The sequence below is a fragment of the Lutjanus erythropterus genome, chromosome 12, assembly GCF_056507025.1.
Source record: "Lutjanus erythropterus isolate fLutEry1 chromosome 12, fLutEry1.hap2, whole genome shotgun sequence".
NCBI lineage: Eukaryota > Metazoa > Chordata > Actinopteri > Lutjaniformes > Lutjanidae > Lutjanus > Lutjanus erythropterus.
In genome coordinates, this window is record NC_139328.1 from 20,841,864 (window position 1) to 20,864,828 (window position 22,965).

At 39.1% G+C, this 22,965-nt stretch overlaps 2 protein-coding genes across 3 annotated transcripts; both read right to left on the minus strand.

The window, feature by feature from the left end:
- Window positions 1–303: 303 nt before the first annotated feature.
- On the minus strand, window positions 304–6,821 carry ackr4a (atypical chemokine receptor 4a). Of its 2 annotated transcripts, none has more exons than XM_084732092.1 (2): window positions 6,685–6,821; window positions 304–1,478 (listed from the first exon to the last, which is right to left on the minus strand). In XM_084732092.1, exon 2 carries the CDS (start codon window positions 1,467–1,469, stop codon window positions 351–353), a length of 1,119 nt encoding a protein of 372 aa, XP_084588218.1. In that variant the 5' UTR covers window positions 1,470–1,478; window positions 6,685–6,821; the 3' UTR covers window positions 304–350. The 2 variants fall into 2 exon arrangements, with proteins under 2 accessions (XP_084588218.1, XP_084588217.1); XM_084732091.1 differs by lacking the exon at window positions 6,685–6,821 and adding an exon at window positions 4,974–5,145.
- A 722-nt stretch (window positions 6,822–7,543) lies between these two features.
- On the minus strand, window positions 7,544–22,730 carry LOC146317938 (uncharacterized). The gene is made up of 8 exons (XM_084733195.1): window positions 20,523–22,730; window positions 20,348–20,449; window positions 20,199–20,242; window positions 20,028–20,108; window positions 17,147–19,275; window positions 14,618–15,080; window positions 13,068–13,469; window positions 7,544–12,277 (listed from the first exon to the last, which is right to left on the minus strand). The coding sequence occupies exons 6-8, from the start codon at window positions 15,059–15,061 to the stop codon at window positions 8,372–8,374; spliced, it is 4,752 nt and encodes a 1,583-aa protein (XP_084589321.1). The 5' UTR covers window positions 15,062–15,080; window positions 17,147–19,275; window positions 20,028–20,108; window positions 20,199–20,242; window positions 20,348–20,449; window positions 20,523–22,730; the 3' UTR covers window positions 7,544–8,371.
- Window positions 22,731–22,965: the final 235 nt, after the last annotated feature.

Below are 22,965 nucleotides of genomic sequence, written 5' to 3' on the forward strand. Positions count from 1 at the left end.
CATTGGATATATTACATTAGATGTGGTTCAGACATTCATGCCTCAAACAGGATGAAGTGGAATAACTTTGATCATTCTCTGACTCTTCTTGAAGCACCATCACCAATTCAAGTTTTCAGTTTGTCCAACACTTCAGTTTATGACCAAATGTCTACAAAACTAATGAGATCAGTGTGACTTCAACACTGTTGATGACATCCTTGACAAACTGTTGGAATTGTGGGCTGGTTCATTCAGGTTCCAAAAATCTTGAACAGAACCAGTTCAAGAACCAGAGCTTATTTGGTGGAAAACTATACTATTTGTGATTCATGATTTTGATTCATATAGATGTCTTTCACTATGGTAACTCATATTGAGAATGTGTTTGTCTCTTGAGATGCACTGTGGGAATTAAATGACATGTCCATCCCTTCCTCCTCTGCAGGATTTTCCCTCCTCCTCCTCGTCTTTCTTCTCCCTTCACCAAACCTCTTGGCCACCTTCATCATGTGCTGCCTGAAGGAAGAGCCCATGAAGGCATAGACGATGGGGTTGAGGCAGCAGTGAGTGAGAGCCAGGCTTTCAGTCACCTGTGCCGCCTGATCCAACAGTTTACTCGACCCACAGTGGGTCACTAAGGTGTAGACGGAGTCCATGGTTCGGTAGACCTTCACCACATTGTAAGGCAGCTGAGTGACCACAAACACCCCGACCACCACTAGCAGAACTCGTAGAGCTTTCCACTTCTTGCCTCTGCTCTCAGCAGGGAGGCCCTTTAGCACCAGGCCGACTCTCCAGTAACACACCACCATGACTAGGAGAGGAAGCAGGAATCCCAGCAGCACTTCTGCCAACTCCAGGGCAGCTTTCCCGCCTCCAGCCATCAATGGAGGGTAGATAGGCAGACAGAAATTCCTATTAGACGCCAATTTCACCTCTGAAAGTATCAAATCAGGAAGACCGAGGATGAAAGCTGTCACCCAAACAACTGAACACACCTTCCAGCAATGTCTCCGGGAGAATATCCTCTGCAGACGTCCTCTTTGGTCTCTACCTTGCACCCTGGCTAATGCTAAGTAGCGATCCAGGCTGATGCAGGCCAGCAGCAGCATGCAGCAGGTGAAGTTGACCGTGTAGCATGCTGACACAATCTTACAGACAGCCTCCCCCAGCTCCCAGCCCCTCGCCGCATCAGCCGCCCAGAAAGGCAGAGTGAATAGCAGGAGCAGGTCGGCCACAGCCAGGTGGGTCAGGAAGGTGTCTGTCATGGTCTTGAGGCGTTTGTGGTAGGCGTAGACTGCCACGACTAAGGCATTTCCGGCCAGTCCTACCATCAGACACACAGTGTACATGATGGGGAGGAAGAGGCCTGCAAAGGAGCGGACCTCATGCTTCTCACAGAGGGCAGGGTAGTCGTCATAGCTGAAGTTGAAGCTGATGTTTTCATGGTAATAGTAGTAATCCTCCTCTGAGACGGCCATGATCATCAGATAAAGCTGTGAGAGAGGACAGTGAGTTATTTGTCTGTGGCTTTCAAACAGATTGCAAGACCTGTGATTCCCAATCTCCGTTCCTGCATTGCTATGCTTGCAAAAATGTTTCAAACAAAAGATTTCACAAAGATCTCCATTTCTAATAGCAAGTGCGGCAGTAGTTACTGATCTGTCTTAGAGCATAGAACGTAAACCTCAGGAACCCCACTTTTTCAGGAAGACATGAAAGAAATGCAAAATGGGAGACAGTGCTGAGCTGCAGAAGCTATGTGAACAGAGCCTGAACAGGAAGTAAGAGTTTGGTTAACTCACCCAAAATCACATTTGATTACACGTATCACCTCTGAGTTAAAGAAGAGTAATCAAAAATATTTTCACATAAAGAGAAAAGTGTTGAATTTTGATATAAAAATTGTAAAAATGAACATGAAAAATTTCCTGTTCATTTCAGAGTCTTTAAACATTCAAATTTCAGCTTGAGCAGCAATCTGTTCATATTTAATTGATTGTCAGAGAAAATATCTTAAATCAAAGAGAACCACAAATTTAAAGTTGTCAAATATCATGATAATTTAGTGTAATGACCCCTAACCACAAGCAGCTGTAGAGCCTGGCTGTAGTGTCTGGATTTAATATTCTTGTTACAATAAAGCTTTTCAGAACTGAGCTGTTTTACAGCTGAATGAGGCCCTAACTAGAATCAGCCCCAATACAGGAAAATGCTGTATGTGGAAACAAGACTGGAAGGAAACATCTAAAGAAGAAACATTCAAGTCTGCAGATGACTCTGTGATTGTCGGGTTATTATTGTGCCGCTGCATGATAACATCACTTTCAACATCCCCTGTTGACATTTGAACATGGTGTCCTGACCTGAACTGTTCATGTCCTCTCTGAGGTAAATAAAGGTAGTTAATTCTGCCTCTCTGCAGTCGCTGTGATGAGTGCAAAGAGCAAGGAGGATAAAGTTTGCGCATTAAGTGCAGATTGTGTAAACTATAAAATTTCCCCCTGCAGAGACTTCTACCTTGTGTGTTTTTTGAGTTTTTTTTTTTTATTTTAAACAAGGAGACCTCTCCATAAAGAATCACTGGGCCTCATGCAAGAACTACTCCTGCGAACAGATTTGTTCTTCAGTGGTGTGTACGAATGGTTTAGGAGAACTTCTCACATTCACCAGTTTTCTCATATTTTATGTATTCTTTCAGAGTGGTGCAGACCTGTCGTAGGAGTCAAAGTTTTTCATTATTAGCTGTATATTTCATTAGTCTGAAGACATAGTGAGTTTGGAAAATAAATTACGCTTCAGAATTATGTTGACATTATCCTGTTTCACTGCATTTCAAATTATAACAGAACTGTTATTTTACACATGAAGCCTGTCATCATTAATTTGTTGCTGTATTATAACCTACTCTCAGCTGTACTGGCTCTATATGTTCTGGCATGAGGCCCACTTTTTAAATGACTGAGTACCATTTCCCTTTGTGACCAACAGTGGTGGAGTGTAACTAAATACATTTACTCAAGTACTGTACTTAAGTGTAAAATTGAGGTATTTACTTTACTTGAGAATTTTCATTTTATGCTACTTCTTTGTTGTACAAATAAATATATGAACACTGTATAAATACAGTGCTGGGGGGAAGTATTCAGATTTCAGGCTTAAAGTGAAAGTTTACCCAAAAATGAAAATTCAGTCATTATCTGCTCACCCTCATGCAAACTGAAGGTTTAGTTCAGTTTTTTACTATACAAAACAGTGCTGGAGTTCCACAGGAAAACAGCACTGCAGAATCTCTCAAACAGTTTAAGTGAACGGTGACCAGTTTTAAAACAACTGAAAAAACAAAACAAGACAGGAAATGCCTCCATAAATGCTTACACGCACATGTTAGGATTGCTCCAAGTTAAGGATCTACAGTGAAGACGTAGGCTAAAAAGTCAACTTGGCATGTCAGGGCTTTAGGAGGCCTGGTTACTCAAGATACCCACAGACCTTGTTGTTGTGTGCAGTTTCTACTTTCTTTCTAGCAGAAAGAACCTTTGTGTCGTTTAAAGTAGTTCCCACATGAAACTTCTCACAACAAGGTCTGTGGTTTATTTTGACCAAGTGATTTTGACCATGATTTCTTTGAAGAGACGTTGCTGTTGAGTTTTTAAAAATGTATTTTTGGCGCTTTGACCACCACAAGACTAGTGCCATCTAGCTCCATTATATTTGAGAGAAGGCAGACACCTCCATGTCCAATATCTCAAAAATATGTATTTTTGATTTTGGGGTGAACTGCACCTTTAAAGAGAAAACAGAATATTTGTGAAACTCATTTTTTTGTGGCTGCATCATTTTTTTTAGTTTAAGGTGCAGCATTTTCACTGTTTGATTTTGAAGGAATCCAAAAGTATTCAGATTATATTCCATTTTTTTTTACCCTGTACAGTTTCCCTGTCCTCAGTTTGAGTATTACAATATTAAAGTAAGTAACTTGATTACTCTTTTTTCCATTACTTTTGGATTACCTCAAAACAATTAATTGACAAATGAATCCTGTAACAAAGTACGTCCATGTGCTCCACATGTTTTGACCTACATTTCAAGTCTTTCCTGTAACAATTATTTTCATTATTGATTCATCTGGCAATCATTTTCTCAGTTAATCAAGTCGTTGTTTCAAAAAAATGTCAGAAAATGTTGATCCAAGTGCAAGATGATGTCCTCAAATGCCTTGTTTTGCCCAAAACCCAAAAATATTCACTTAACTGTCAGAGAGGAGAAAAAAAAAAGAAGAACAGAAAATGTTCACATTTAAGATGCTGGAAATGTAACTTATTTTCTTTAAAAAAATTACGCAAAATGATTAATCAGCTATCAAAATGGTTGCAGATTAAGCTAGTACAATAGATTAATTGTTGCAGCTCTATGTGTTTTATGTCCATTGTTAGGGTCTTCTTTTGCAATTTATACAAATTACTGATGGAGTTAAAGACAAAAAGTGGTGAGAGTTTCACCCAGTGAAGCATTTTTCGCTAGAGGTCTTATTTTGAAATTGTAATCCCAATAATAAGATTACATGCAATCCATTACTCCCCATGGCTGTCTGTACTTCTTTAGTGTAAAGTAACGTTGGTAGTCTATGATAATTATGAAATAAATCAAAGCAGATTTGTAATAAATCCAATTAGCCAGCAGAACTCATTACCCCATGTTCCCCTAAACCTCCAGCTTGAGCTTGTTCAGTAGATTGAACTGAACTTTGAATGCAAGACACGAAAGTTTAAAACAAACAAACAAACAAACAAAAACAACAGTATAAATTAATTTTAAGTTCGCTCCTCCTTTTTCCCAAGCTTCACATCTTGTTCCACTGAACCCTCCTGTTTTTATCAGTACGCACTGTTCTGGTACGAAATCTAAAGGGTTAAAAAGACGTAACGTTACTGATAAAAGGATAAATATTATGTTATCAGGTAAAAGCGGCTGAGCTCACAGACACTCACCGTGTTTTATTCATTTCTGTCCCGTCTGTCTGCGCCGCGGAGGCTGCGGAGTTATTCGTGGATGAATTAAAGAGGTCTGACTTCAGACAGTGGGAGGGTTCAAAAGAATTTTCACGAGAAAAAAGGTGCGCTCAAAAGATCACGTACGTACCAAGAAAACTTTGTTTGACTGCCAAAACGGATATTAAAACACGCCAAACCCAACCGTGGGCTGTCGGTTTACTCTGCAGGTATGAACACAGCCCCAAGTGTGGGAGGTGGGGACGTTAAGTAAGTTAAGTAAAAGTAAACTATGTTGATAACTAAATAAAAACAATGATAGTTACAAAAACATAATATTAATATTAATGATAGTAACAATAAAAATATTTTTTAACTATTTTGAATGGCGCTGTAACTAATAGCAAATCTTCATTTGTAAAGTAACTAGTCAACAAGTGATAAATATAAATATAAATATAATATTAAGTATAAAGTACACTACGTCCCTCTGAATTGTAGAGAAATAGAAAGTGCCTTGAAAAGACAAGTAATGAGCAGTGGTGGAATCTAATCTAACATTTCAAGTGCTATACTTAAGTATTTGTACTTCATTTGAGTATTTCAATTTTATGTTTTACAATTCTGTGGCAAATATTTTAATTTTTACTCCAATACCTTTATTTGAAACCTTCTGTTACTTTGCAGGTTCAGATTAATAGTACAAAATACAATATCCTAATTAGATTGTATGACAATATTATAAAGACTTTACTGATCCTTTGGTGAGACTGACAAGCTACCTCTCAGTATATGTAGTACAAAAATACTTTTACCAGCTGCAACACTAAAGTGATGAACACATTAATGCATCAATAATAATTAATTCAGCAATATAACAGATATTCTAAATTAGGCCATTCTGCATAATGAGTACTTTTACTTTTTGTGCTTTAAGTATATTATTATGCTAATACTTTTTTATGTTTACTTGAGTAAAATTTTGAATGAAGGACTTTTGTTTGTAACAAAGCATTTCTACAACATAGTATTGCTACTTTTACTTAAGTAAAATATCTAAATATTTCCTCACTTCACCACTACTTTATACTTATAGCACATCAAATAGCAGGGGGCTTGTTCCCTGAGTTTTGTCTGCAGGTACTCCTTTCAGGATGCATACAGCCCCAGAAACTTTATCAGGTAGGGCAGCTGAAACCCAGGGGAAAAGGTCTGCAAACCACCCTCTGCACCACTGCTACTGACATTCATTGCTTTACATGAATAGTACCATAAGAACTGAATGTGACTCAGACATTTAGACCTATATCAAATTAAAGAGAAACCTTTTGTAAGAAGGCCAACCCAGCACAATAAAGAGGGAATACTGAACCCTTTTTTTCAACCAAAAACACCATATAAGGCTGAGATACTTTGTGTCTATAGCTAACAGATAAGCTACATAAAGATATTTATAGCACATTATAAAATCCATACCAGATGTCGGTCATATAGTATTTAACTCTCATTATTTATCGAACTTTAAATCTGCTAGAAATACTGATTGTTCCATACTTGATTAAAGTGTCCCAAAAATCTAATTCAATCAAATATAAAATTACAAATTCCCTGTAAATGTCATTATTATATTACAGGATTATAGCAGCTCTGGGATTTGACTCATCTCTGTGATGTGAATACACCCAATAATCTGTTCAGAAACCAGTCTTACCGTCAGCTTTGTTTCTGTGGCCAGAGAGTCGGGAATGAGTCCAGTTTTCAATCTAGCTGAGTCTCCCTCTATAAAAACATTTCTGAGAATAATGACTCAGAGAGAGGGAGAACGAAAGAAAGAAGTCAAGTGACAGGGTCCTGTGGCTCTGTTGGCTCAAACATGTCTGTACAAGTCCAGTTAAACTGCTGGATGGAGCATCTATATTTCAGGTCTTAGTGATATTTGACACTTAAGACAGTGGAGTGGCCACATTCCCAGCATTTCAGAGCAGGAAGAACTGTTTATTTGTTTATTTACAGTTTATTTTTTCATGATTTTGAGACCTAATTTTATATATTAGGCAAGTTTGGCGAGTGATCTTTTCCTTAACTAAACAGTTACGTGTGTCTAAACCTAACCAAACTGTGGCTGTTTCACAATATGAACCATGTGTTTAAGGTGATGTGACTTCCTTACTTACCTGTGTTTGCTAATCGCTCTTTGCTTTCATTGTATTTTTTTGCAATATCTGCTATATCTGATCATATTTTGATTATAAACCTTTAGGGATGATTTGCGCTGAACACCAAAGCAACTTCTTACTTCAAGCCACTGGTCATAAAGAAAACAAATGAAATATGGTGAATCACAATGAGCATGTTGCTGGACCCAACAGGGCCTGTCACATGATTTACAGCCAAAGACTGTAATTACGCTAATTTTACAGTTTTTTTTTCCTACAGTTCAAACCTGAGGATAAAAATGTTTCTCACTTGAGAATGAAATGACAAATTCAATAATGTATTTAAGTATTTCAAACACACAAATACAAGGTTTTTAAGTATTTTGTTACAAATTTCATCTTATTTTTATTCCCAGAAAAAGAGACATTACAAAACACTCAAATACATATTTCAAATGCATTTAACTGAATTACACACTTACTCACACGAACATAAAAGTTACCTAAAGTTTAACCTGCACTTTAGTAAACTTTTATTATAGACGTTGTTTAGCTTGGCAGTAAAAAAAACATAGCTATGCAGACAGAAATATTGTAAAATATTGTTTATAAATATTGTATCTTAAATATGCAATATTATAGTCAATGCTCAGTGTTTAAGAATATCCTGGTACCACTAAATAGCACGACCCCCTGGTGTCTTTACATCCATATTATCTTTATTGCTTTACTCTAAGAAAAGAAACCAAGTCTTTGCGTTAGCATTTAGAAAACAACTAACCCAAAACTAGTCCTTCTGATTTGGTTAAAATTTAGCTTGAAAATGGACATTGAAATTTGGGCAGTGTTTAGTCTGTCTGATTCTGTTAAAATTTTGATGAATGAATCAATGTGCATAGCAGGACAATAATTTATTTTCTGTTACCTCAGTTTACAGTTGCTCTACATTTATTTAATTTTCAGTTTTCTGTGATGATGCTTCCAGTTTGTGTTGCAATGCTTAAACACAACATTTTCAGAAACATTTTACTTCAAAGTACAAGAGTCAGGTAGGACTAAACTGGAGGAAGTTTTTTGTTGCCATTGACATAGTAGGAAAGATCACTGATGAAGATGAAAGTCCTAAAGTCTGGTTTGTTGAGGCATCTTTATTGTTTAAATCCATACTGTTTATTCTTATTTGGCCCCATTATTACAAGAATAAAACATCTAATGTCCTGAAAATGTGTGGAGAACTTATGATCATGGCATGTACTTCATTCCTTTCATTCTAGGAATGATATGTATATCTCTGATGTCATCATGCTGAAGCAGCCAACACAAGTAGCGCTCTGTCCCCATGCCCCATCCACTGGTGAGGAGTGGTTTCACTTGCCGCATGTTAATGTACCATTTGTAGGACTGTTCTGGCACTGCATGGTGCCTGAGCGCCTCCTGTACCATCTCAGGAGTGGAATGACGTTGACCAAGACCCACAGTCTCACCCAGTCCCAGGAGAAGGTCAGCAGCTTTAGCTTTGCACCGCCCAGTGCCCTCGACATATGCCTGGTAGAAGGGAACTCCTAGATGGTCCATCTCAGTCAGCCAAACAGCACCACCATACTTCTCTATCAAGACCCGCTCGCCTTTGCGTGTTAGCTTTCTGCCAAACTGGGGCTGGCCGTCTTGGACCCACTCTACGCAGTCAGCAGAGGGCATCATGGGAATGGCCTGATCCAGAGGGACTCTTGGGAGTGGGGTCTTTCCATCCAGCTTACTCAGCATGGCAGTAACATGTGTAAGAGTCCTGGCAGTGTTGAGGATCATATCAGTGTGTTTCTTCAACATAGACTTGGTAAGATGAGCTAAGTATCCCTCTGCTATGGACATGGCATTGCCCATGTCACCCAGCAGTTCACACTCCACATGGTAGAACTGGTTCAAGTGTGTGGCATCAGGATCTTCCCCTCTAAAGCTGGGAGATATGTAGTATGTCCCTGGCAGGTTTTCCTGGAAGCGAAGGAAGTATTCAAGTACAAATTGCATTGAGTCAGCCAGGTAGATGTCGTTGCCCAGCAGGTTAACAGAAACTGGTTCTGAGTCTGATCCCAGTCCCATTGGTGAGGAGATGGTGTCGGTGGTGAGAGGGGTTAGAGCATAGGAGTAGTGGCAACAACTGTGGAAGTATTCCACTGTGCTGTGGAAAAGAGTGTTTTGAATCTGGAACAGGTTGCGATACCACTGGCTCTTGATGGCAAGTGCGGAGTGAGACTGAGGGTCTTTCCATGAACGAGGTGGCCCGCACTGGGTAATTTTTGAGTGAATGCTTTTGAGAGCCCCAAAGTCAGCAGCTGGGCCATCCAGTGATGACACATATCCAGGGTAGTTTTGGAAGCACTGTGGTTGCAGCTCAGCAGGTTTAGTGCCATCTGGTGAACATAACAGAGGGATCAGCTTGGCATGGGCATAGTCAATCTCAAAGCCCTCAAAGATCAGTGCAACGCCTTGAGCTCTCATCCCCTCTTCCAGTAGACGGGCAACTTTATAAGCGGCTAAGATCAGTGCTTTGTAATCAGCATCTTCTAGTTTGAGGATATCACTGGACAGTGGTTTGCGTGGCACTAGAACAGTTAGTCCAGGAGAGTTTGGGTATGGTGTCAGGAAGGCAACATGCTCACTGTCTTCCCACACTCTCCATTGTTTCTGCTCTCCACGTACAATACGACTGAACAGGTTATCACTGGAAGTGTCTCCAAAAAACTCAAAGCATGAGGGTGCATTTGGTGTTGGCAGGCCATTCCTAATCATGGCTTGAACTTGGGTCAGTGCTTCATCATCCCACTGTGGGCCACTTTTTGAAGTGCAGTAACCAGGATCATAAATGTGGAATTCTTCTTCACTGGCAAGATGGGACTGCCACTTTGGCTCTAAGCCATAAAGTGGGAGCAGTCTGATTTGTGCTGGCTGATCAGGGGTTGGATTGAAAACCAAGGCACAGCGCTGCACTCCCAGTCGTTCACATAGCAAGCTTGACACAGCTCTTGCTCCTTGCAGCATAGCCACAAAATCAGGTGTAGCCAATTTGAAGATGCTGCTTGCTCCACTAAGTGTTTTTCTAGTCAGAATGGTTGACCCAGGGATCCAGGGGTTTGGATTAAGGTAGGCAACCAACTCATCTGTTTCCCAGATTACATTGGAGAAGCTTGTCAGGGGCCTCAGGACCTCTCCCCGTGAAATGCCATTTACCATTGAGGCCACAAACATCACATCAGCATTTGTTTCAATGACCGCATCACCTTTAGCGTCTACACCAATAATTCCTGCACAGATCCCATTCAGACTTTCAGCCATCACTTCTCTACATGCCTGCCTTAGGCTATAGCCTTTGTTATGGTAGAGACTAGCTATTTTCTGTGCAACTGTGTGCTTCAGAAATACATCGCCATCTCCAGAGCAGGCAATAGCTACCTTGTCATCAGCATATATTCCTGCCCCTATTACTGCTGTATCCCCAATTCGCCCTTTCAGCTTTCCTACTAACCCACCTGTGGAGGATGCAGCAGCCAGCCCATGCCACTGATCCAAGGCCACAGCTCCAACTGTCTGAGGGTGATTGTTTTTTGAGGTATTTTCACCACTGAGCTTTGCAGTTAACTCTTTGTGGCGTATATCCGTGTAGAAGTACTCTGGCCCAACAGGCTTCTCTTTCTCCTCCATCCCTTGCAGAAACTCCTCAGCCCCATCTCCTACAATGAGTGAATGTGAACTTTTCTCCATGACACATCTGGCTGCTTTTATTGGGTTCTTCACACTTTGGACACAAGCAACTGATCCGGATCTCATTAGACTGCCATCTACAATGGTTGCTTCCATTTCATTTTTGCCATCTTTGTTGAATACTGAACCTTTACCTGCATTAAACAGGAAGCAGTCCTCCAGAGCTTCCACAGACCTCTGAACTGCATCCAAACTGCTGCCACCTTGTTGAAGCCCTTGGGCTCCAAGGTTTAATGCTGTCTCTAGAGCAAACTCAATAACTTTGATCACTTCAGTGTTGAGCATCATCTTTTCTCCAGCACCACCATGGATCAGCAGAGTATAATCTGGACTCATGCCAGAGGTGGAGTCAACAATGGCTTTGCCATTATTTGGGCTCTTTGGGCAGTGATATGTCTCTCCATTCATTTTCTCTGTCTCACCCTGTTTCAGTAGACATTCCAGTGCTCCCATTTGACATGCAATGGCATATCGAACAGCTAGAAGCATCACTAATTTCAGGTTTTTCTTCAGGCTATCTTGAAGCTTTTGCAGTGTCAGAGCAAAGCTCCCTTTTCCATTAAGTACAATGCGAACCTTGTCTCTCCTGCCAAGGTAGGACACAGCAAGCTGATCTTGGGCATAAACATTCCCTACTCCACACTCCACACCCTCCATCAGATCTGTACCTGTGAGGTACACAGATGGACATCCAAAGGGGTCCAGGAACTTCTTCAGTGGGTTGTCAGATGGCAATGATCGACGAAGGGCAGCTAAGTGGGGACCAACACCATGACCACTTTTGGTGTTTCTGATGAGGCTCTTGTGCTCCAAAAATGCAACATGGAACAACTGTAGGAGGTCAGTAGTGTATTGGATTGTGTTATCTGGGCCAATGCATGATGCCAAGGCATTTACTAACTTTCGGGAATGCATAGTGAGTGAGTATGTAGGATCACATCGGCCATGTTTGTAGTGACGCATATGGGTAGGTGTGACAAGGATGTGATTGGCAGCAGATTCACCAAGAGTCTGCCTAAGGGAAAGCTGCAAAGAGAAGTTGATCCAAGCATAGTACAGCCCTCGCTGCCCTCTGAGAGTCGAAAACACATCAGGATAGGAAGGCACATCAAAAGTGAGAACTGGGTGTGTTGCCTTTAAGTCAGGGCTCGGTTTCGGGGTATCTACGCCTTGCAGGGGGAATGTCAGGGGAGGAGGACAAACAGAATTAACACTGTTTACTTTGACAGACCCATTCATATTTTCTGTGTCAGCATGGACTAGGTTAAGGTCAACAGTTTCTGACAGACTGTACACAAGCTCAGTCATTAGCACAGCCACCATCCCATCCACAGCACTGTGTTCAAACACCACCCCAGCTGTGCTGTCCTTGAAGACCACCAGGTTCATCACCTGTTGAAAAAAAAAAAAGATTGATTGGCTTGGTTTCTTTAGTCCACTGGAAATCAGTGAGCATCACTGGTCACCTCTAATAACACCAATAGCATAACAACTTATGCATGAAATTATTTCTATACTTTTTGCACTAATTTCAAGTTTAGCTTGTTAAAGGGACAGTTCACTTCAAATTCAAAAATATATATTTTTCCCTAGGCCTACAGTGCTATTTGTCCATCTAGATTTTTTGGTGTGAGTTGCCAGAAAGATATGTACCTTTTTTTCACTATAATAGGACTAAATGGCACTTGGCTTTACCAGAACTACTTTTTAGAATCTGCCAGAATTACTTTCTTTTCTATTCTTATGGAAATTGTTCCTACCTGAAACTGGTCACAACCAGGTCTGTGGAATATCTTCAGTAACTGGTCATGAATTTGGGAAAAAGACACTGGTGTTGAATTTTTGAAATGTATTTCCTGGGTGCTTTGAGTGCTACTTAATCCCTTTATATTGGAGAGAAGCCAGACATCTTTACAGATGGTATCACTAAAACTGCAGCTCACACCAAAAAAATCTAAACAGTTGAAAAACACTACTGACTAGGGGGGGAATATGTAGTTTTGATTTTGGGATGAACTGTCCTTTTGCTCAACTTTTGCTCTGAGACTGTAACTTAATTACTAAATAAAATCATCGTCACTTACTCAATCGCTTAATCATGTGATAACGTGTGTCTTAAAGTTAAGCAGTATGACCACCAAAGAGTGTTTGTTTGAGGTGAGCTTGGTTTAAAATCCGGTACCTTGTCATAGTATCTTAGACATGGACTGTCTCCTCCTCCTCCCAGCCTCACTGCATTGAGGATATCAGCCAGTCCAGAGGGTGCATTGCACTCCTCCAGACAGAGTGTCAGTACAGCACTCTCCATCAGCCCTAGTGATGTCGCTGCATCCCCTCCTTGCCCCAGAATCTCTTCCCTGGTGGCAGCCCAGACTTTGCGCTCCAGAGCTGAGAGGCTGCAAATGACAGAGGGATCATTCTGTTTTCCTGCCCTGGGTTGATCCATCACCTGAGCCAGCTGGTTGTAGATGTCAATGAATGATCGAGCAGAAACTGGCCCACCAGTGCTTGGACGCCACAGTATGTCAATGGGGAATACTCCTCCAGTACAGGTGATGATGGCATGGAGGCTATTTGGGTAGAGCTGGAAATTAAATGACAAAGCTACAGATCAGAAATTGCTCAGAATACTTAAACAGTCTATTTAAACAGAGTCTGAAAAGCTGTTTTTGTTTTTGCTCTCCTCTCTGGTTGAAAGTTTCATTCCTATGCGACTACATCCAACAGTGAAAACGTCAGACTTCCAGGCAGACTTCCAGGCAGCAACACTAAAATGAATCACCCCTCAAGAAGGAAGGAATGGCACTCACTTGTTAGTGAGTTACAAAACTGATTAAAAAACAATAAAATACAACGTTTGTAATTAAATTTACAAAGATATCCTGAGATATCATTGACAGGGTTTGGGCATATTTATGTTGGCTGTTAGAGGGAGTTGTACATCAAAATACTGCTTATTTCCATAGAGCCAAGCTGGAAATCACTTAAAAAGTACTTAAGAGTCCTATGCTGTACAGGCAGATATACAAAGAATATAAGGGCCAAAAAAGGGACAGGACAAAAATGCTGCCATTCTCTTCACTTGGCTTGAATTGGTGTAGTACCTTAATTCAGCCACTATATGTAGACAGTGTGATTTTAAGAGAGGCTGAGGCTACGCCTCCAGCTGTGTCTTCACACAGGACTAATGCAAATAACTGCAGGGGGTGGAAACTGACTCAAATGACTCAGAAACAGTGGATTATTGATCAGGAGTGTTTTATTAGCATTGATATGCCCTCAAAACAGCTTGTGATCACAAAACAGCAAGGGTTAGATATAATTTATGGTTATGGCTTTATGAAGTGAGGTCTACTGTATGTACTCTGCTTCAGCTGCTTGTTCACTGAGTCTTTGTCATAGAGTGGTGAGCTGTAGACCAATGGAATCAGTGGAGTTCGGTGGTTGTGAAGTAGCAGATGATCAGTGGTGAAAATGTGGTGAATAGGTGGTAATAGAGAATTTTTATGTGGATATCAATTTGTTTGGTGTAGGTAAAATGGGCATTTGTGAACTTCTAGCAAAGTTTGTTTTGTTTCATTATATGTGCAGTTTCTTAAAACATGTTTTTTAAAACCCTGAGTTTTTGTTCAAGTTAGGAGAGTGCTCCTGGGCTGATTAAAAATTGAAAACCTCTAATTTTTAATTTTACTTTGATAAATGTTACCAGTTGTGTCCCACAGGTAATCTCACCTTAATCTCATCTTGACTCCTGCCAGGAATCCGGCTAGCAGCAAATACCTCAGACTGTTGTGTGCGCTCCATTGGCACATTGCCCTCCAGTAACAAGGGCTCACTGTGCAGCTTCGCTGCTGCCCAGAGCAGAGCGGCCGCTCTCCCCAGCTGAGTACATCTCTTTGCTTGGGAAGGAAGAAGAACAAGGGGGAGGGCAGTCGAGGTCGGCAGCGGGTCAGCACAAGACAGCAGACTTCTCTTAAACTGCTCTGTCACCCAGTTCTCTTGGTTTGTGGCAATGGTTGCTAATTTTTGCTGGGCCTCTTGAAGGAGCTCCCTCTGCTGTTCCACTGTACTTTTAAACTCAGGGTAAAGGTTGGGACTCAAAGTCAGCTGCAGGACACGGCTCACTTCTTTCAAAGTCACATCCAATTCTGGAACAGGGTAGTTGGGAAGGTTCATCCTGGTGATATGAAAGAGGCTTGGTAGAGAACAGAGAAAAAGATAGAAACTGCGATGTTAGGTACTTTATGGCTCTTTGATGCTTTAGATAATATATAAAATAAAATAAACCATGCATATGCATGTATCTTTGAATACACAGACAGCAACTAACAATACTTGGCAAATTCTAATCAGCAAATAAATTAAGCTATAGCAAAAATTTAGTCAGGAAGACTATCCTTTCACATGCTCAGGCCTATAGTTTATTTCTCTTTCATCCTGCCTTTCACTCGGCTCACACATGCTCACTCATAATTTCCATGCCGTCATTGGCTCGGGCTATCTGTTGTGTTATTGTGTCATTGCTTATGATTACTTATCCTTTTTTTGCCCCTTGTGCATAATAATGAGTAGTTACTAAGTACTGAAACATTACTTCGTCATTACGTGTCCATTAACTAATTGTTTACTAAGTAATTACTACACAACAGCAATTGACAAAGACACAGCTAATCCACAAATATGGGTGTAATGCGTGACACATCACATTAATATGACTGAAAGAAAAACAAATCCTTATAAATAAAAAATAAATAAATAAATAAATAAATAAATAAATAATGGAATATTCTGTCAGAAATTATATTTTACTTGGTGAATATATTAACATAAAAATTGACAATTAGTAATAATATATAATAATATATCACACATGTGCCCCTTCTCATTGCCCTTTACTGTACATTTCCTTCACATGATGCCCAAACTTTCTCACATTAGTTGAACCAGTTAATCAATTACGTGATTTACGTCATGGTACTGCTGAGTCCAACACAAGTCTCTTTGTGTAATGATCTGGATGCAGTGGAATGCATCCATGTGAGACAATACCCCCCTGGACTAAGTGGCCACACAGACTCTTGTAATGACTGATAACTAAGCTCATCTGCTCGCACGTGAAAGCAGTTACTCCCTTTTCACCGCTCCTCCACACAAAACTAGTGCTTGACATTTGTTGTCTCTGGTTGTCAAGGGAACGCATCCCTCGAAAATTAAATTTCTCCTGATTTGTCTCATCAGTTCAAGCCATCCACACAATGCCGGCTGTCTGTACTCTATGTGAAGATTGATTCAGGTTCTGCGAGGATACTGGTCTTGTGATTCTAATTACTGAATATAAGCAGTTCTACCAGTACCACTACTATTATATGTATTACATAATGCATATTTTTCAAAGTACTGCAGGACATCTGTCTTTAAATATGGATAAAATGAACAAAGCACAAAAATGTAGTCAAATTTTACTAAATTTTAACATTTTGTCTCACTTCTTATGCTCTTACTTTGAAGGGCTAGTTCGCAAATTACATTAACATATTTTCTCAGTTATTCCCAATGATGTCAAGCCACGCATTGTTTCTGTTTTTGTCTGTCTTTCTGTTCTGTTCTTTCCAGAAACAAAATCTTAATTTCAGAAATGGTTGTCAACCATTTACATTTGGAAAAAAAAACAAAAAAACAAAACACTCTAATCCAAAGAAATAACCTCTCTGAACAACTGTTCATGGTGTATTAACATGAGTAAACAAGACGCTGTTTCTGGAAAGACACTGCTCTACAAAATGTCATTATTAAGTATTAATATATTTCTGGTTTGACCATGGTCTCTTATCTCTTTTACTGTTTTGTCTTCTCAAAGTGCATTTTTGGGTTTAAGGGCACTATATACATTTTTTTCATGTCAATTTTCATTTAATTACTCCAAAAAATACACTTTCCTTGTCTAAAAGAAAATTACTCTCCAATGAAATAGCTGTTTATAATGATAGAGATGTAAATTCTGATATATTGTTTGTGTTCATGACTTTTCTACATTTTAAAACTATTCAAAAAATGTCAGAAAGTGTGACAGAAGCCTACTTTTCTCATTTTGGCCTTTAATTTAGTTACATGTCCCACAAAGATGCTACTATTTTACCCAGACAACAACGGCATAAAACAGCAAGACTCATCACTGGACTCAGTTTACTTCTGAGTACATCATTATAAATCATCATCATTTCTTTTCTACTTTATCTGCACAGAGTGAAAAAATCAGCTTACCTCAATATAAGAATTTCTCTGAGCTCTGACCAGTAGGTAGGATGGCAGAACAGTCAGTGGGAGGAAAACTTGGTCAGACTACAAACACAAGGGTTTGTCTGTAATATAGAAGCAGTGACTCCAATTAAGCAATTCAATTACTTGCCTCTGCTCTCTGTCTTTCTCCTCCTCTGTGACTCAGTCCATCTCTCGGGAATATAATTCTATATAATTTCCAAGATCATCCAAAAAGAAACCCCTTTGCGCTCACAGATCTGTATCCTTAGTATTATTCCAGGTGCATTAGCTCTGACAAGTCATGAAAACTTTTGGACTAATGAACTCTCTTAGTGACTGAGAGGCTTACATGCACAATCTAACATATTTTTCAGAAAATACAGGATTAATTTCGTACATTTTTGGAATCAATTGAGACTGTAGAGACTTTTTTGTTTGTTTTTGTTTATTTCAGTTTCTTTTGTGTGTTTTTTATTTTGTTTTTATTACGTTTTTATTATAAATAAAATTATTATTATTTTGTGGGCATTTTTGCCTTTATTGACAGTGACAGCTGAAGGTATGACAGGAAAGGGGGGTGAAGAGACAGGGGATGACACGCAGCAAATGAGCCACAGGTGGGATTCGAAACGGCGGCCGCTGCAGCGGACTAACAGCCTCAATACATGGTGCGCACGCCCTACCGACTGAGCTATAGGGGCGCCCATAAAATTATTATTTTTTAATGTATCTATTTCTTCTTCTTAGCTGATACACAGACATGTATGTGTACATTTATACACCTGGGTGTGTATAAAGAGTGCCTTGTTTTTTATTACTGACACTATCGTCACTGTTTTTTCTACACTGATGTTGGAGTGGAGGTGGGAGAGAGGGAAGAAGTTAAAAGATCTAAATGTTATATGAATGTATGAGTGATGTTCAAAAACAATAAAAATAAGTGATACAAGAAATAAAATGTTCTTTATTCGACATTCAACCCTTTATCAGACCCTTATTAGACTTCATTAGAGGGTAACGAGGGACACATTACAACAGAACTGTACTGTTAACTAAAGTTTACAAAATCTACTCGATGTGACTCAAGTAAATTTAGTGGAATATATGGTACACTGCTTTATAAACAGGAAATGATTTTGGACACAGCCAATTCACCATATTCACAGAGTGGCCAGTTTCCTCTGATGTCTCATTCAGGGTGGGAAGCTAAAACAAAATATTTCATTACCTATTAGCTACCGTGAGACAACAGCTAACGTTAGCATTCATCCACTTCCTAGCTAACAGTACAATTACACATTATGATTAGAAAGATGTAAATTAATTATTGAAATAATTAATTTACCCCTTTGCTGTTGTATCATGTAACACTATCAAACAGTAATGTTAGCAAGGAACTGAATGCTGTTAGGTATTGTCTCACAGTAGTTAATGGGCTATCAAATATATTGCTTTTTTTTCTTGAAATATGGTCCAGTGTCCCTTCAGATTTTCTCCATCCATTGTCGTTTCAATTGGCAATTAATCATGAAGCAGTGAAATGATAACAAGTTGGCATATTGTCTGCATTTGTACAACATTTTAGCTTCGCACCCTGAGGGTGTTGTCAGAGGAAAATGGCCACTGTGTGAATATTAAAGGCTCGGTTGCTAACTGTAGGTTAGAAAAGAGTTTCACAAACTGACCAGTCAAGACAGCCTCTGGTGAACAGTCCAGATTTATGTGTCAAAGTTTACCAAAGTTGAACTCAATGAAAAAAAAAAAAAAAAAAAGCATGTTTACTTCTGCTACTGCTTAGTTTAATGATGGCATTTTCATTGAAACAAAGTGATATGTGCCTTTTTTAACCCCCTGTTCATCCCATCACTGTGTGCAATATGCAAAGCTACCTGGCTAACAGCATTTTAGCAAAGTTTATATGACAGATATACTAGTATATATACTATATAACAGAGAAAAGAAGTTTCTCAAGACAAATTTCATACAATCTTTTTGCCAACAAAATGCCACATTACAAAGAAAATAAATCTTTTGCTATAAACAGAGTAACTTGCTTGAAGCAGATGTGTGTTTAGTGCAGGTCTTCATGTCTGTCCTCAGTTCTCAGGTCTTCATCTTTCTTCCTTTGATCACTGACAGAAAACAAGATAAATCTCATCAGAGGTACACACACTCTGTATTAGAGTAGAAGTACAGATACTTGTGTAAAAATACTCTTGTAAAAGTAGGTTCAGTATCTTTACTCAAGTAAAAGTGAAAAAAAAAGTTCTCAAAGTATAAAAGTAAAAGGTCGCCCTCTGGACATTTCTACAGGACATTTCTGTGCAACTGAACCTCACCTTTTCTCAGGTCTTTACATCTTTGCCGTCTTGATTTATGTCTTGTTACATTTTCTACTTAGTTCTTAGTGTTGTTATATCTTTTTCATCTTGTTAGTTTTTTGTCATGTTACATCTTTTATGTTGTTTTCTGACTTCTTATGTAACTTTTGTCTTCTGTTACATCATTTTTTGTCTTGTTTCGTCTTTTTACATCTCTTAGGTTATTTTTGGTCCTGTTACATCTCTTACTTTGGTTTTTCGAGTTACATATTTTTTGTTTCCTTTTGTCTTTTCCATCATTTTTTTTTTTGTTTAAAAATGTAAGGAGTAGAATGTACAGATATTTGTTTTCAAATGTAGGAAGTAAAAGTACAAAGTTGTCAGAAAAATAAATACTCAAGCAAGTACAGATACCTGAAAAATTTACAGAAGTACAGTTACAAAGTATATGTACTTAATTACATCCCCCCTCTTACTGGGATGAAGGCAGTGGAAAATTAAATATATTAGCGATAAGCTATGAACTCCTGTGGCTTGTGTGTTTTGTCATTTTGCCCACTTACATAATAGATCACAGTACATGTGATTTCTTGTTAACTTGGCATCATGGTAACATAATACTGGCCCCATGTCCTGGTCGAATCCTGTGTGGAACAAAAACAAATCCAAAACACGAATACATCCTGTGTTCTCATGCTGAAAATATTTGTGTTCACATAGAAAGAAGCTCTGACCTGCGAGGCTTCTGTGGACTTGGTCTCCCTTTGTTCTGTGACTTCTGTAATATAGAAAAAGAGCCTCAGAAGCAGTTGCTATATTTTGTTTCCATTTTCTTTTTTTTTTTTCGTGATGTTGATTCAAAGGAAAGCAAATTTGCTCTTACTGAGTGAAATCCTCCACATCGTCCTCGTCTCCAAATACAGTTGGATCCTTGTCTGTCTTGTTGCCTATTTATTGTTTTGTGAAGCACAGATTCTTCTTCTGTCTGTTGCAAAATAACAATAAATGATGTGGTAAAGTGCCACTATTTAGTATTAACAGTGTACAGATCTTCTTACCAGACCAGGAGACGGTTGAGTCGTTGGTGGTGGAGTGAAGGCTGTGATGAGCAGGGAAACCTGCAGGCACAACAGGACTAGCAGAACAGTTCTGTCCATGACTGATGAACTGAAGAGTTTGATACAGCTGTGAGACACACAGGTCTTATATACTCACTGTCACACAGTTAGTTCAATATAGATAAGGAGAAGGCAATTAAGAGGGTGTATGCAGATATGTTTATCCACACAGACTATCTGAGATGGTTTGTTTAACCACAAGACTCTGATTTATCTGCTTCCTTCCCTGCAGTCCCTCCTTAGACATTTCCTGATCTCAGTTTTACGGAGACGTTACATTTGATAAAGTTTGTGCTTCACGTTCATGTACCTGAACCTCACTGAACTATACAAAGTCTTGGTTAAAGGATTTTGTATCAAATGATAAGAATCCCAAAGATTTAAGAATGTATCTTGTTATATTTTTTACATAAATATGATAGTCACTATAGAGAGTCTGCTTTGATTTTCAAATTAGGATACACAGTATATATATGTATCATGTATCAAGATGCATGTCATTTTGCACGGGAAAGAGATGTGAAAGATTTGTTGATGAGCCTCACAGCGTGCTGGCCACCTGTTCCACCATGGCTTTTTCCAGATGTAGACCTTTCAGTGTTAGCCCAACCAAGAAGAAGGACGCAGGTGATCCAGTGATGTTAATTAAGTAAGTACTGTATATATACTGTATATATACACTATATACTATATATATGTATACACAGACACACCAAAATGAGAGAAAACATATCCCAAAGCCTGCTGCACACTGTGGACCACCGTTTTAAGGAAACATGCTATTCAATCCAGAAACCAAAGCAAAACTGTGAGCACAGTTTTCAGATCGAATGTGCCCCTGGAAAGATGGTTTCTTGCATGATTTTGTGATCTCAGGAACCCAGCTGCCTTGCAATATACTCGTAAGTGGTGGACTGGATGGATGGCTTAAACAAACAGGGCTTAAAGAGTTACTTAAAGTTTTGAGTCAAGTAAAAATTTGTCATCAACCTGACATCCGTTGCATCACTTGTGTCGAGTGGTGTAACTTCCATAACATGAGGTACATAACGTTGTTATTTTAATCCAATATCTTTTCTTAAACCTAGCCAAGTAGTTTCATTGCCCAAACCTAACCAAACTGTCACTTTTTTACAATGTAAATGTGTAATGTCACGTGAGTTTTTTATCTAACAAGCTGCTGGCAGACAGTATGGTCACTGTTCTAGGAACCGAGGTCAAAGGAGAGATTGCAGCAGAAGGCAGCTAAGACAAACAAACATGTAATGATGGAATTGTACGTATTAAATAAACCATTTCAAATCATGCAGTTGAGCTCTATCAGACTCTTCAGTTCATCAGTCATGGACAGAACTTCATTAAGAAATTCATTAATCACAAATAAAATTTTGAGGAAAGATCACAATACACTGTGACAAAAAAGTATTGAGAGTAAAATTTAATGTGTGTTATATTTCCTGGTTTGCTGGTTTACACAAGAGTAGTGACCCTTAATGTAGCAAATTTAGCATATTAGCATAGTGCATAAAGATTTACATACACAATGCAAATGGAAAACCAAAAGACATCAGCTTTCTTGCAGAGGAGATATTCTTCATGCAGGTTTTCATCTCTTCAGTTCGCTTGTCTTGGTTGTGCCATTTTCTTCAGTTCACTGACAGAAAAAAGGAAAAAAAAGGTGAGATGAGAACAAGAAGACCAATCAGTTACAGCAATTACGAAGATCCTTTGCAATCATGCTACGTTCAAGCCAACACACTAAAACAGTTAGCAGTGTAATGGCTCCTTGGGCTGGGGACAGCTGTAACAGATTCAAAAACAAGAATTGCTGCATTGTGTACATGGAGCACTGCAAACTCAAGGCCAAAAGACGTGTGTGTACGTTTTCAGTTCTGGAGCCACACATCCTACAGCCCAGGAGCAGCTGTCTGCATTTCAGAAGATTACAGATACATTTAATAAAAAGTTGGATTCCAAATTTAAAATAAGGAACAGTATACTACCATGCACAGTGCATACACAGCTGGCAATTTATTATCATGACCTCTGGTGCAAAAATGCTTCACCTGGTGGAAATTTTTACCATTTTTGTTTTTAAATCAATCAATCAGTCAGTCAGTCAGTCAGTCAGTCAGTCAGTCAGTCAGTCAGCTGGACAAACTAATAAATGTAATGGACATAAAACACTCAGAGCTGCAGCGATTAATCTGTTATTAATCGACTGTTAAATCAATCTGCACTATTTTGACAACTGATTAATTGTTCTGAGTCATTTTTTAATTAAAATGCTGTCAAAATTGATTGAACACTGATTTCATCTCCTTAAATGTGAATATTTTGTGGTTTCTTTACTCCTCTCTGACAGTAAGCTGAATATCTTTGA